Source organism: Necator americanus, chromosome IV (assembly GCF_031761385.1).
Source record: "Necator americanus strain Aroian chromosome IV, whole genome shotgun sequence".
NCBI lineage: Eukaryota > Metazoa > Nematoda > Chromadorea > Rhabditida > Ancylostomatidae > Necator > Necator americanus.
In genome coordinates this window covers 28,562,299-28,575,681 of record NC_087374.1, presented here as the reverse complement: position 1 = coordinate 28,575,681, position 13,383 = coordinate 28,562,299, and the positions used below count along the sequence as shown (strand labels likewise).

At 45.2% G+C, this 13,383-nt stretch overlaps 9 protein-coding genes across 11 annotated transcripts; 4 read left to right on the top strand and 5 right to left on the bottom strand.

The window, feature by feature from the left end:
• Nucleotides 1-856: 856 nt before the first annotated feature.
• On the bottom strand, nt 857-2,874 carry RB195_003033 (uncharacterized protein; the record flags this gene model as incomplete). The annotated part of the gene is made up of 3 exons (XM_064200532.1): nt 857-944; nt 2,271-2,754; nt 2,808-2,874. 3 exons carry the CDS (start codon nt 2,872-2,874, stop codon nt 857-859), a joined length of 639 nt encoding a protein of 212 aa, XP_064056413.1.
• Nucleotides 1,434-1,694, bottom strand: RB195_003034 (uncharacterized protein; the record flags this gene model as incomplete). Its single annotated transcript, XM_064200533.1, has 1 exon — nt 1,434-1,694. The coding sequence occupies one exon, from the start codon at nt 1,692-1,694 to the stop codon at nt 1,434-1,436; it is 261 nt and encodes an 86-aa protein (XP_064056414.1).
• On the bottom strand, nt 1,878-3,086 carry RB195_003032 (uncharacterized protein; the record flags this gene model as incomplete). The annotated part of the gene is made up of 3 exons (XM_064200531.1): nt 1,878-2,145; nt 2,271-2,758; nt 2,910-3,086. 3 exons carry the CDS (start codon nt 3,084-3,086, stop codon nt 1,878-1,880), a joined length of 933 nt encoding a protein of 310 aa, XP_064056412.1.
• Nucleotides 3,087-3,304: 218 nt separating this feature from the next.
• RB195_003031 (uncharacterized protein) lies at nt 3,305-3,850 on the bottom strand (the record flags this gene model as incomplete). The annotated part of the gene is made up of 1 exon (XM_064200530.1): nt 3,305-3,850. One exon carries the CDS (start codon nt 3,848-3,850, stop codon nt 3,305-3,307), a length of 546 nt encoding a protein of 181 aa, XP_064056411.1.
• Nucleotides 3,305-8,561, bottom strand: RB195_003030 (uncharacterized protein; the record flags this gene model as incomplete). Of its 2 annotated transcripts, none has more annotated exons than XM_064200529.1 (4): nt 3,305-3,828; nt 4,228-4,287; nt 4,349-4,451; nt 4,513-4,590. In XM_064200529.1, the coding sequence occupies 4 exons, from the start codon at nt 4,588-4,590 to the stop codon at nt 3,305-3,307; spliced, it is 765 nt and encodes a 254-aa protein (XP_064056410.1). The 2 variants fall into 2 exon arrangements, with proteins under 2 accessions (XP_064056410.1, XP_064056409.1); XM_064200528.1 differs by lacking the exon at nt 3,305-3,828 and adding an exon at nt 8,519-8,561 and having other exon boundaries at nt 4,231-4,283; nt 4,513-4,628.
• Nucleotides 8,562-8,755: 194 nt separating this feature from the next.
• RB195_003029 (uncharacterized protein) lies at nt 8,756-9,946 on the top strand (the record flags this gene model as incomplete). The annotated part of the gene is made up of 1 exon (XM_064200527.1): nt 8,756-9,946. One exon carries the CDS (start codon nt 8,756-8,758, stop codon nt 9,944-9,946), a length of 1,191 nt encoding a protein of 396 aa, XP_064056408.1.
• Nucleotides 9,947-10,154: 208 nt separating this feature from the next.
• RB195_003028 (uncharacterized protein) lies at nt 10,155-10,919 on the top strand (the record flags this gene model as incomplete). Of its 2 annotated transcripts, none has more annotated exons than XM_064200525.1 (1): nt 10,155-10,919. In XM_064200525.1, the coding sequence occupies one exon, from the start codon at nt 10,155-10,157 to the stop codon at nt 10,917-10,919; it is 765 nt and encodes a 254-aa protein (XP_064056406.1). The 2 variants fall into 2 exon arrangements, with proteins under 2 accessions (XP_064056406.1, XP_064056407.1); XM_064200526.1 differs by having other exon boundaries at nt 10,269-10,919.
• An 844-nt stretch (nt 10,920-11,763) lies between these two features.
• RB195_003027 (uncharacterized protein) lies at nt 11,764-12,468 on the top strand (the record flags this gene model as incomplete). Its single annotated transcript, XM_064200524.1, has 1 exon — nt 11,764-12,468. One exon carries the CDS (start codon nt 11,764-11,766, stop codon nt 12,466-12,468), a length of 705 nt encoding a protein of 234 aa, XP_064056405.1.
• A 69-nt stretch (nt 12,469-12,537) lies between these two features.
• Nucleotides 12,538-13,275, top strand: RB195_003026 (uncharacterized protein; the record flags this gene model as incomplete). The annotated part of the gene is made up of 1 exon (XM_064200523.1): nt 12,538-13,275. One exon carries the CDS (start codon nt 12,538-12,540, stop codon nt 13,273-13,275), a length of 738 nt encoding a protein of 245 aa, XP_064056404.1.
• Between the last annotated feature and the right edge of the window lie 108 nt (nt 13,276-13,383).

Here is a 13,383-nt window from a genome sequence, read left to right as displayed (position 1 = left end):
AGAAGTTCACTACTACATTGTCCGAGAACTTTCGACTCAACCCAATATTTCATGTGGGAGGAACATTTTTGGTGTATCTTTCAGTAATTTTCTGGCTATTTTCCGCCAAATCACAAAACTACACCTTCTTCCGGGCTTAAGATAGTAGCCATTTAGCAGCATAACTTTGTTTGTTTTTAATAACGATCACTATTCTGTGCAAAGTTTTATGAATAAAGCAGCGCAGTCAGTAGGAGGCTTCGCTGTGTCTGCACAATAGATCTGAGTTTCGGAATCGCATTAGTTCCAATCAAGCCTTTCGTTCCTATTTAGTCGATAAACTGGGAATAGACTTGTTTGGGACTAGTCTCAACAAAAACACTGATTTGATACAATAGTTAACCTCGCAAATCATTGCATGCGCTAGACAGGCGTTCGGAAACCACAAGAGATTCCGAATTAAATTGAACGCGTTGGGGTCCACCAGGCGGATTGATGAGCACGAGGAACTTTAACCTTTATCCTTTATTGCTTTGCCTTAAGAGCCAACGAATCTCTTAACAACATATAACTAGTATAATATAACTAGTCATTTTCTACACAGCCAACAAAATTGATTCGGTTTAATGGAAGAAGATAGGAGAAGAAGCATGACCACTTTTATATTTACTTAAGATAAATAGACGAAGAAAAACAAAAGCTGAGGAGATTAATTTAGCCCACTTCCACAAACTTCATTTCTTGAATTTTCCTTCTCTGGAATGCTACATATAAATGATTTCTACCACAATTCTAAAAACTTCATCGAAATCGCGAGATTTGGAAATAGAAATTAAAGAAAGAGAGCTATTAAACACAGAGCTACTAAAGTCGCCATCTACAGATCAATGGATGGAATCAATATTTCGAAGTCTTCCATGAACATTGACTCCCAGTGCGCTTTGTCTAGGACGTAGGACAAACACCTTAAATATTGTTGTAATTAGACATGGAAGCAGTTATGAATGTAAGTGAACGAAGTAGTAAATTCGCAACAACAAATTGCAAGAATACAAACCTCATCACAGCATCCATAAAAATGATGAGGAAATAGATCGATTCAATTTGATTTTGATTTGAAAATTTTTCGCCTCATACTCTCTGTTCGGAAGTTAATCAGTTTTTTCTTGTTTTGTTACAACTTGATAAACAGTTCAGGATCATTTATTTGAAATAAATCTACAGATATTGTTTCTGTTGCGATACTAAGCGGTGTAATATCGTAGACCCGTAATTATGTAACTATAGAAATATACGAGGACTACAAACGTATTTAGGTCTGCCTCGAATCTAGTTCAAAAAGAAGCACCAATGGGGGGAACCCGAACTGCGGGTACCCGAATCCAGAGAGGTTTGTGCTGGTGGCAAGAATTTCGTCTACTCTTCGCCGACTCATATATGTAGGTTCCCGTTCCTCAACGTTCCAACTCCCAGCTTGAGCATCTAACTCCCCTCCCATCCCTCGAACTCGGCCAGCACTCGCATCTGTAAAGAGCAACAGGTCGCACAACCGTCCTGTAGATCTTGGACTCCAGTCGAACAGGGACTTTCTTGTCGCACAGTACGCCTGTTGCCATTTTCCATTTCATCCATGCCGCATTAACACGTGCTCGACCTTCTTGATCAATGTCGCTTGTGGAAGTCACTAAGGATCCAAGGTACTTGAAACAGTCCATCTTGTTCAATTCTGTGCCATCGACATGAATTGAACCATCCTCTATAATTGGTCCTCACTTCATGCACTCAGTTTTTGATACATTGAGGTGCAATCCATGTTACTGCAGCCGATCCCTGCAAGACTGTATTTGTTTCTGAAGATCATTTCGAGGCGCGAGCATGACGTCGGCAAAGAGTAGGGTCTACGGATGCTGCTTCTGGATTTCCTTCGTTATCGTGTCCATGCACAATTTGTCGAAGGCTTTCTTGAGATCGAGAAGAAAAAGATGCACACTGCGGTGCTTCTCTCTATGTTTCTCCAGGAGGATACGGACAGCATGGATAGCATCTATAGTGCTGCAGTCCTTCACAAAGCCGCACTGATTGAGTGAAATGCTGACAATTTTCCTCAGACGAGCTTCCAGGACGCGCTCAAAAACCTTCATCGTATGGCACAGCAGTCGTATAGGCCTGTACGAAGTGCAGTCAGCAATATCTCCTTTCTCTTTCCAGACAGGCACGGTCACGGAATTTTGCTAAATGTCTGGAATCCGTCCTTCTGCAACGATCTTGTTAGAGTTGCGAGCCACACGGACCTTCGATTTCCTAGCAGCTTCCAGACATCAGCAGGTATGCCATCATGATCGGTTGCCTTGTTCGACTTCATTTTTGCGAGGGCAGCATTGACTTCGACGACAGTAATTGGTAGAACAGGACTCTCGACACTGGGAAAAGTTTGGATTTGAGGATGATAGAACTCTTCGCAACTCAAGTGATTGTAGTACTCTCGCCACCTCTCCAGGATCTGACCAGAGCGGCGCAGAACGGCTCCATCAGCTCCCTTAACGATCTTGGTGTGCTCCATATCCAACGTTGAGCGATGACGTGCTCTGACTAAACGATACACTGCCCGCTCGCCTTCTCTGGTATCAAGCATGTCGTGCACAGCCTTGTAGCGGTGCGACTTCGCCTTGGAGACTGCCTTCTTAGCCTCCCTCTTCGCCGCTAGGTAAGCACCCCGATCTTCAGGCTGACGCGTCCTCCACCAGAGCTTATACTTTGACTTCTTCTCACGAATTGCTGTCTGAACGTCCTCGTTCAAAAACCACTAGCCTTTTGTGTATTAGGCTTACCTAGAGTCGTCTTTCCCAGAGTGTTCTCCGCGGTCAAGCTTATAACGCTGGAAGTAGACGACCACATTCCCTCCACACTACGAGTAGTGTGGAGTAAAATACTTCCTTTCGATCCGTCAGATTCCACCATTTGATGCACTGTGTTTCAGTCCTTGGATGTCTCTTCCTTGGACGCGAGATTTTCAAGTCTATAACGAGCAGATGGTGTTGGGCAGCGACATGATCCGTAGGGATGACTTTTGAATCCTGCAGAAGTCGGCGATCTCGTCGGCGTAACATCCAGAAATCTATTTGTGTTTCACGACCGCCGCTGCTGTACGTGATGAAATACGATTTTCTTTTCCGATACTGCGTGTTAGCAGTGATCATGTCACTTGCAACAGCACACTCTAGGATTCACAACCCGTCGTCGTTACGAGCTCCATAACCGTATCCACCATGACAACTCTCGAACCCGTCTTTCCGAGAACCGACATGTCCGTTGAAGTCTCCTCCGATTAGAAGTACTTCTTCGCCAGGGATTGGACGTACTGCTCCAGATCTTCCCAAAAGCACGCCTTCTCTTCTTCACTACAGCCCTGTGACGCATAAGCAGAGACGACTCGCAATTCCACTTCTCCTGTGTCCACTTTTACAGCCATCAGGCGATCCGATAGTCGATCCACTGCTGTGACGCTGTTTCTAAACGGCTCGTTCAATATGATACCAGCGCCACTGTGATTTGATGTGCCATGGTGGATGAGCTTGTAGCCATCGCCTAATTCCTTGATTTGGACCCTTTCCAGCGAGTCTCCTGTACACAGCATATGTCGTACCCTGCGTTTTCTGAGACCGTCTGCCAGTTCACAACTTCTTCCAGTAGGCGTTCTAACGGTAAGTGTTGCCAAGTGCACTGGATGTTGTTGGCGATGGCAAACTAACTTCTTTGGCCGGCTCCGTCCTCTAGCCGGTAGCCCTCGCATATTTGCCACATTGCCCGGGCAAGGACAATGCGCGTCGCTTCTGGGGGACGCCCTAGCTTCTGAAGAACACATAGTAGACATTAGCAGTGTGACGCAACGGGGGTATTGTCCTCGGTCGGCTTGTCGCACTAGCACGCTAGCAGCCTGGCACCGGAATCGTCGCACTACCTCTTCACTTAGCTAGCCTGTAGCCTTGGCCCAAGGACCGAGCTGCTAGCCGGACACCTTTGTGTCCTGGTTAAACCTGCCGAGACGAAGTCTCGCCACCATAGCTGCCCGACAGCCAGGGCCACCGCTGCGTAGCTTTGAGGCGTGAGGTAGGATTTGCAGCAGGCACATGTAGCAGAACTAATTCAAGAAAAGTGTTACGTTCTTCTTGGTAAGAAACTTTGAGATGCAGGTTTTTGCAGTTTAGCTCACGTAACTAGTTATGGTTAGTAAAGTTAGTTCAAACGTACCAATTACCGTGCAAATCCAGTCAAGGTAGTGACGCACATCCACGAATCTATTGCGCCTGACTAGATACGAGAACAATTTTTTGGCTTAGTTTGTTCTGAAATATTGGTTCAAATCACTTACCATTAGTATCGAATGTGCACTTTTGTTCCACTGAGGAAGCTATGCCGATCTGCACGTATTGTTTTCTTTTGTTCATTTGGAAGAGTGGGCTGCCACTGTCGCCCTGTTACACATTCTCTGGTTCAATACATTACCTTCGAGTTCTCATTTCAAAAAAGACTCACCCTACACAACGAAGTATTAGTGTTCGTAGTTTCGATGAAGGATTTGAACTGAACAGCTGTTCTTCCTGGTGAGCTCATTTTCTGCAAGGTTCCAGAAAGTGGGTCACGCCTGCTTGCTAAATTGAACGCAACGGTATAATCATGATCATGCTATATGATAACGCACTTAGCCCGTGTGTGTGTGTGTGTGTGTGTGTGTGTGTGTGTGTGTGTGTGTGTGTGTGTGTGTGTGTGTGTGTGTGTGTGTGTGTGTGTGTGTGTGTGTTTTTGTCTGTGTGTCACGAAAATACTCCAAGTGTCGAACGATCGCCATGCACATGATAGGCAAGCACTCTCCCTTTTTACCATCCTCCAAAGCTATGTATGTGTGTTGTAAAAAATTAGCTTAGCGAAAATTAGCTTCTCTCATGTGTTTATGAGGGTAAAGAAACTTTTATGTGTATGCATGCTTCCAAACTTGCAAACTACCATGCTCTATAATAACGGGCTTATTCTGCCACGTGCGTCAGTCTGTGTATGTGTGCGTCTCAGTCAAGAAATTCCAAAAAGGGAGGGAGACGGATACCAAGGCGTCGATTTGGTGCGCTGGAGCCTCAACGCGGTAAAATTGGGTCAGACGGGTCCTACGGCGTCGAATTTGTGCCTGCCAGATAGCAAAAAATGGGGCGGGGCTTGTCTAACGGCGTCGGAACGATGCGCCGGTGCCAGAAAGCTATAGAGTGGGGAGAGACGGGTTCCACTGCGTAGGATTGGTGCGTGGGAGTCCCAACGCGGTAGAATGGGTTTCTATGGTCCCTTCGCATATCTTTTTCCCAGCATGTCTCCTGATGCTGTTAACATCCTTTCTTCAAGAGGAAACACACATGCGAGTACAATGTACAGTAGCCAGCTGTTTACGAGATCTGACGTAGAACGTAATTTTTATCTCTACGATAGTGATATTCACATCATTTCATGTTAGCACATCGTTCTTTGCTAATAGCTGAGAACAGAGGAAACCCATACTTCGAATGATGTTTCCAAATTGTGGAAGTTTGAGAGAAACATAGATGTTAAATCATGTTCTATTGTTCTCCAAATATAGGATTGAGCGGCTGAGGAAAACCATAAAATCTTTCATCTGCGCTCAAAATTTTGAAATTGAAGAAAGCGTTAATAGAAAGAAAACAACTCTAATTTAAAAAAAAAATGTCGCTACTATTATTTCTTGTTGATCGGTGAAGGCGAGCGAAGCGAACACCAAAAAACGCCTGATGTCCGGATTTAGCCGGACGTTCAGGCTGGTCACGATCATCGTCATTATATATCATAATCATGATCATGATATATAAGCTTATTCTGTCACGTGTGTCTGTGTGTGTGTGTGTGTGTGTGTCAGTCACGAAATTCGAAAAGGGGGTGCGACGGATCCACCGGCGTCGAGTTGGTGTGCCGGCGCCAGAAAGCTATAAAATGGTGTAAGACGGGTCCACCGGCGTCGAAATGGTGCGTGATAACTTCGTGCGCAAGACGCAAAAGATAGATGGTCGCACCCGTTTCATACCCGTGGCCACTGGGCGCTTTGCTTTTCGCCTTTATGACTCCTCCGCTTGTCTATTCCTTTCTTTTTTCGCCTCAAGTTGGTAGCATGCCGTTCTCAGGAAGTGGAAACACGCATGCAGACGGCTGCTTAAATAGTAGTAAGATGTTTATGTGATCTGACGTCATCTTTATCAGTAGGATGATCTCTTTCACGTCATTTTATGCCAAAACATCATTTTTTGATAACTGTTTATAGAAAAGAGGAGGAAAACCCATATTTCGCGTGCCACTTTTCAATTTTGTCTATAATATATTGAAAAACAGTGTTTGAAGCTGAAGTTCGAATGTTCTCCAAATGTAGAACTGACGCGTCTAGAAAGAAGACTATGAAATCTTCCGCTTTTAGTTATAATATTAAAAATTAAGAAATATTGTTGGAGGTACACGTCCGGTCCATGAAAACGGCACTAATATTAATTTTTGTGGATCAGTGAAGGCGAGCGAAGCAAACACCACAGAGAGTCTGAAGTCCGGCTTTAGCCAGACGTTCAGACTGATAGCTATAATGTGGAGTGCGACGGGTCCCGCCGCATCGAGTTGGTGTGCTAATGCCAGGTAGCTATAAAATGGAATTTGACAGGTACACCAGCGCCAAATTGGTGCGTCGCCAGGTATCCATTAAATGGGCTGCGGGGGTTCTGATGCCACGATGGGGTGCGACGTGTGCACCGGCATCAGATACCCATAAAATGAGTTGCGACGGGTCCCACGGCGTCGGAATGGTTTCGACACGTCGAAATGTCTCTAATCGTGAAAGGGACGTTGTAGCCACTTTATAGCCGTGGCCACTGGCCGCGTTGTTTTTCACCTTTATGACTCCTCCGCGTGTCTCTTTACTAGGACGTTTGCTTCAGGTTGGTAACATCCCTTCTTCAGAGAGAGGAAACAGGGAACTGTTGCTTAAATAGTAGCCAACAGTTTACATGATCTGACGTCGAACGTTATCCTTATCAGTGCGAGGATGTTGTTTACGTCGTTACACGTTAAAACATCATTCTGTGATAACTGTTGGATAAAAACAGAAGGACGACCCCTACTTCGAGTGATGTCTTCAAATTTTGTACATATTATATTGGTATCGAAGGAGTGTTTGAAACTGAAGTTTGAATGTTCTCCAAATGTAGAACTGACGCGTTAGAAAGAAAACTGGGTCTTTTGCCAAAACTTTAGAGGAAAAAGAAAGTGTTTTAAGAAAACACATTTCTAATTTTACAGAAAATGCCACTACTATTAGGTTTCATTGATCAGCGAAGGCGAGCAGAGCGAACACCACAGAAATCAGCAGGCCAGCTCTAGCCGGACGTCCACACTGAATGGTGTTTGAGTAATGTTTCCAAATTGTGGCGATATCAAAGGAGTACATATATATAATCAAATGTGGTGTAGAAGATGCCTGCAGATGTCGAACTGACACATTTGGAAAGAAATATATGAAATGTTCTATCAAGACTTGGACTTCTCAAAAAAGAACCACAAAAAAGGAGTGTTAGAAAATCCAAATTCTTATTCTTCTTCTTATTTGGACAAAAATGGCACTACTCTTAATTTTTACTGATCATTGAAGGTGAGATAAAGGAGTACCACAAGAGGTGACCACAGAATACTATCAGTTTTCGGTGGTCATTCCAAGTATGTGATCTCATATCACTTTTCCCTTAACAATAATAACTATTTCAACAAGCGAAAAACTCTCATTAGAAGCATTCTCATTAGATGGCTGAACAGGTTGGTCGTGGTTCTTCGTGTTTTAGCCGGAAGAAAAGGATTGCCACAAGAGTCGTTAACGAGCTGCGTTAGATGTATGTATGTATGTATGTATGTATGTACATATGTGTGTGTATGTATGCATGTATGTATGTGTGTTGCATGTATGGATGGATGGATAGATGTATATGTATGTATGGATGTATGGATAGATGTGTGGAGAGATGTGTGGATGGACGGATGTGTATGTATATGTATATATGTGGAACAAAATTCTTCCGCAGCACCAATTATCATCTCATTCGTGATGTGATCATCAGCCTGAAAGAATTGGAAGTAAGAGGGTGCGACTGTAACAACGCGATAGTTGTCACAGCTCTATGCGCTCTCTTAAATTCGGCAATCTAGACTATTACTCTTCTGTGTTAAGTTCTTTTTGTTTGGTATTCCATACTTTCTCCAAGTCTTTTCAAGTTGTTGGCCCTAACTTTTTTTAGGGGTGTAAGGGCAGATTTTTGCTCAAAAAAGCTAATACAGAGGTATTTCAATTTGATCAACAGCTTCCGATGAAAGTTTAATTCCATGACCCTTATTAATCCGTATTTCTTATGCTACTATTCTTACAATGAAACTTGGAGCTGCAATAACCATTGGACTACCTAGGATGCTCTAAATCTAAGAGATCTGCCAAAAAGGTTTTGTCGTGTCTAATAATGCTTACAATGTGAAACGTGGACGTAGAACCAAGTTGAAGCAACATTCATAATACTCGGAAGTAGTCCGCAACGAGAAGTCCTTCTACAAATTCATTGTTGGAGACTTCAACGCAAAACTAGGAAAGGTCACAGAAGAGGAATACAGTATTGGAAGATCTGGACTAGGGGACCTTAATGAAAATGGCAATCGTCTCTCTGGGCTGTTGTCCGCCGCTCGCCTCTTTCATAAGTACTCTCTTTTCATGAAAAAGGATCATCGTCGGTGGACATGGGAATCGCCCAATGGCGCGACTCGTGCGGAGATCGACCATATACTCACCAACCGGAGGTGGTGTATACTTGACGTCTCAGTAGTACCATCCTTTTGTACTGGTTCTGATCACCGTCTTCTTCGTGCGAAAATACGACTTAGCCACACGATGGAAAAGAACATCTGCTATCGGCAGCGAGGGAGAAAAGAAGTTGTCTACGACGATTGCGTACTCGAGAACTCCTTGTCCCAAGGTGACTGGCACATCGAGGAGGACCCAAACGTGGACTACGAGATGCTGCTCAGAGGATTACGAGCCTGTGCTGAGCGTGCCTCGAAGCCGCGCACGACAAACTTGGATCGAATTTCGAAGACCACCAAGGAATTGTTGGAAAGAAGAAGGGCTTTGAGGCTCGATCCGAATGCATCGCACATTGAGCGGTTAGTAGCAAACACTAGCTGCAGAAAAGCGTTGCAGGAGTATCTTTTGAAGTACAGGCAGAAGAAGATTCTGGAAGCAGCGCAAAGAAGTACGAGTCTAAAGAAGTGTCGCAGGGATCTCCGCGAATATAATATTCCGCTAGCAACTTTGCTGAGCGAAGACGGGATTCGCACGTCTTCTCGTCGTGAGGTGGAAATCATTACGGAGAGGTTCTACTCGAAACTTTTCCGTTCATCAACCCCTGTGTCAAGCCCGATCATCCTCACTGGTGAAGTTCCACCACGGATTCTCCCTTCGGAAGTACGAGTCGCTATCAAGAGCATGAAACCTGGCACAGCCTCCGGACATGATTTTATATCAGCAGACTTTCTTCGCGCTGGTGGCCATCCGCTTCATGTAGTCTTAGCAGCGCACATGACATCCTATCTTCAGAAAGAAAGGATCCCAGACCAGTGGAAGACCTCGCGAACCGTTCTTATCCATAAGAAAGGTGACCGAGAGGACCTTCGGAACTACCGTCCGATATGCTTGCTGAGCGTGTTATACAAAGTATTCACCAAGATCATCCTCACGCGCATATCTAGGACGCTGGACGAAGCTCAGCCTCAAGAACAAGCCGGATTCCGCCAGGGGTTCAGCTGCTTGGACCACATCCAGACCTTGTCGAGAGTCATAGAGGTATGCCGGGCCTTGTTACCCACCCCTTCACCTGTCCCTTGTTCTGACCTTCGTCGACTATGAGAAAGCCTTTGACAGCGTGGAAACGAATGCAATACTGTCAGCGCTGGTCGATCAAGGTGTGGGCGCGTCGTATGTGAGGACATTAGCCAATTGATGCACGACTAGAATACGGCTTTTCCACCACCCTCTCACCATACCCATTGGAAAGGAGGTACGACAAGGCGATACTATATCGCCGAAGCTGTTCACGGCTGCATTGCAATGGATAATGAAATCACTATCCTGGGAAGAAAGGGGCATACGTGTTGATGGAAGATTTCTTTCGAACCTTCGTTTCGCGGACGACATCGTTCTCTTTTCGAGCAGTACCAATGAAGCAGAAATGATGCTCAACGAATTGAACGAAACAGAGAAGAGAATAGGACTGCGAACAAACATAAAGAAGACACAGTTCATGAAGAATGTCTGCTGCGAGGACGGAGGAGGACAACTTGAAGGCTCCCAAATCGTGGGGACTTCGTCATACGTATACCTCGGACGTTCTATGAACATGGAAAACGACTTGAAGGACGAACTGAATAGAAGAATGAGAGCAGCTTTGGCAGCATTCGCAGCCGTCAGGGAAGCTACGGACCAACTAACGGACCAAGATCTTCGTGCCCATCTTTTCGACTCGACAGTCCTTCCAGCGCTCTATTACGCAGCGGAGACGTGGGCAGACACCGCGGTCACGTCTACGAAGCTACTTACTACTCACAGAGCCCTTGAGAGATGTCTCCTGAAGTTTAACCGGCGCACACAATACCTTGCCGGTCTTCGTAGCTCCGACTCAAAAGGAATGTCCCGTCTTCGCGATACAGCGGAATATGTATCGAAAGCAAAACATGGATGGGTCGGTCACACCATGAGAAAAATCGACGATAGATGGACTAAAAGAACGCTAGAGTGGATCCTAAGAGACCCTGAACGCCCTCGAGAGAGACCGCCAACGAGATGGGGTGCCGTGTTCGCTACACAGATGGACCAGCTGTGAGCTCAGCTAGATACGGTTCAAGGACCTCATCAACGTCACTCACGAAACTTGAGAACATCTTGGATGACAATGGCGAGGGAACGAAACGAGTGGAAGAGATGCTGGGGCCCGCACGTCCAGTGAAGACGGGACATCTAAGTATCTCAGTAAGTAAGTATTATAGGCCTTCCGTTGATGGGCAAAACAGAAAATAAAACAGTAAAAAAACTATGGTAAAACCCACACTGTAACAAGCACACTATTACGCACAACACTATAAGCGTCCTTAGTGATCTTTTTTTCTTGCTACAGCTTCATCCTTAGCTCATGCAAAAAGCGCTTTAGTGCGTCAAAAAAAATTACTCAACTACTTCACTCAACCAGAACGAGATGAATAATACTGTACATATCTCTAATAACCGCATTGTACGTGCACCTTAGATGGCACCACTTTCATGGACTATAATTTTTAGGGGGTTAAAATCAGCTTGCTGTATACAATATTTTGTTCTTATTTGAGAACGTAGGTGCATGCTAAGAGCGCAATAGATTTTTTTTTTTCAAAAAAAAGTTTTGACTCTTTTCATTTCCTACTAACAAGTATATTTTGACTGATTTCATTACTCCCAATAAATCAAGTTTTCAATTGTGCTATTTATCTCATCAAATCTCATTTTTTCGAATCCAGAAAAGCTATTTGCAGGCTTTCATAGAGCAACCAACGCAAAACCGACGACCAGGGCGACCTCGAACTTACGTTAATGACGCTGAACACCAAGGGAGTCATCGCCACAGAGAGACTTCACAGCAGCGCAGAACCCGTTGACTAGCAAGCAACAACGACGAAGGCGACAGAACGAAAACGATGAGCAACGTTCGGTCAGCAGCGCTTCGGGAAAATAGACGCGAAAGCGAAGACATTGAACAGCGTTTTGCTCGGCAGATGGCAAATGCAGACCGTGAGCAGAGGCGATGCCAAAGTGAAAACGATAATCAGCGGTCTGCTAGACTACTGTCAAATGCCCAACGTGGACAAAGGCGGCGTCAAAATGAGGGTTCTGAGCAATGTTCTGCAAGACGCCCTGCAAACGCTGAGCGCCAACGAAGGCAACGACAGAATGAACCAGATGAACAGCGCGCTGAACGCTTGTGCAACGACTCCGAAAGACATATTCGCCGTGATGCCGCTCCTGGAATGACAGGTTTAGCACTGCGTTCTCGCATTACGGATGTGAACTACCTTGGAGCACTAGAAAACCGCTGTTCAAATTGTGGAGCGTTGCACTTCGCCTTTCAAGTAAAGCGACAGCATCCGAACATCTTTTCTGATTGCTGCGACCGAGGGCGATTCAACTTGAATCTGTTTGAGGAGTTTTCAGAGCAATTAAAACAGCTCTTTGCACGAGATAGAGCGGCTCCCACCGACGTGACGCATCGCCAGCGCAACTTCCTTGAAAATATAAGAAACTTCAACTCTGCCCTTGCGATGGCTTTGATGGGAGCTCAAGTTCACACAATTTCTGGAAGAGGGCCGTACTGTCACCGAATTCACGACCAAATATGTCACTGATTGGGTGCGCTTCATCCCCACCAAGGGGGGCAACGTCAATTCGGTCAAATATATATTCTTGACACTGAAATGGCTGCCCAACAGCGCCTTAGGAATGTGCGGAATTCTGACTGCGACCCTAACCTTGTGTTGTTTCTGAGTGAATGGTTTGCCCGTACCAATGCTTACGCTCAATCATTTAAAATGATGAGCGAAGTGGAGCAAATGGAAATAGCGGCAGCTCAGCGAGAAAATCGGCAAACCATACCGATTCGCATGGTATTCGATCACAGCAGAGAGAGGGGTTTCGCAAGAGGACAGTACGCTACTCCTACTGCGAACAAAGTGGCAGTCGTATACGTGGGAGAAGAAAACGACGTTCCTGCAAGCAGGAGTCTTGCTGTCCATCTTCGACAGGCTGCAGGATCAACGTTGATGAGCATCAGTGACATAGATAAACGTTGCGATCTTCTCACGTATCCACTCCTCTTTCCAACCGGTAGAGGTGGATGGGATCCGATCTTAGTTGATAATGACGGAGCTCAAATCGCTCAAATGAAGTATTACGATCACCTCTTCTCCATTCGTGAGTCTTTCAATCCAATTCTGCATGCGGGTAAACTCTTTCAACCGTTTGCTGTTAACGCTTACGTCAAGATAGAGCAGAACAGACTAAATTACCAAAGGGTGCGTCAGGTTGATCTCCGTTCTGATTCTTATAGACGGTTACAGAATTATTTGGCCGGTGAAGATAGCGATAAACCACCAGTAGCAGAGTTATCTTGGCGTCTTCACACATTGGCAGTCCGAAAACCTATGCAGCAATAATATCAGGACGCCATCGCCATCGTAGCCCGACACGGGAAGCCCACATATTTCTTCACTATCACTTGCAATCCGCAATGGCAAGAGATTCAGGAAAACCTTCACAACGGC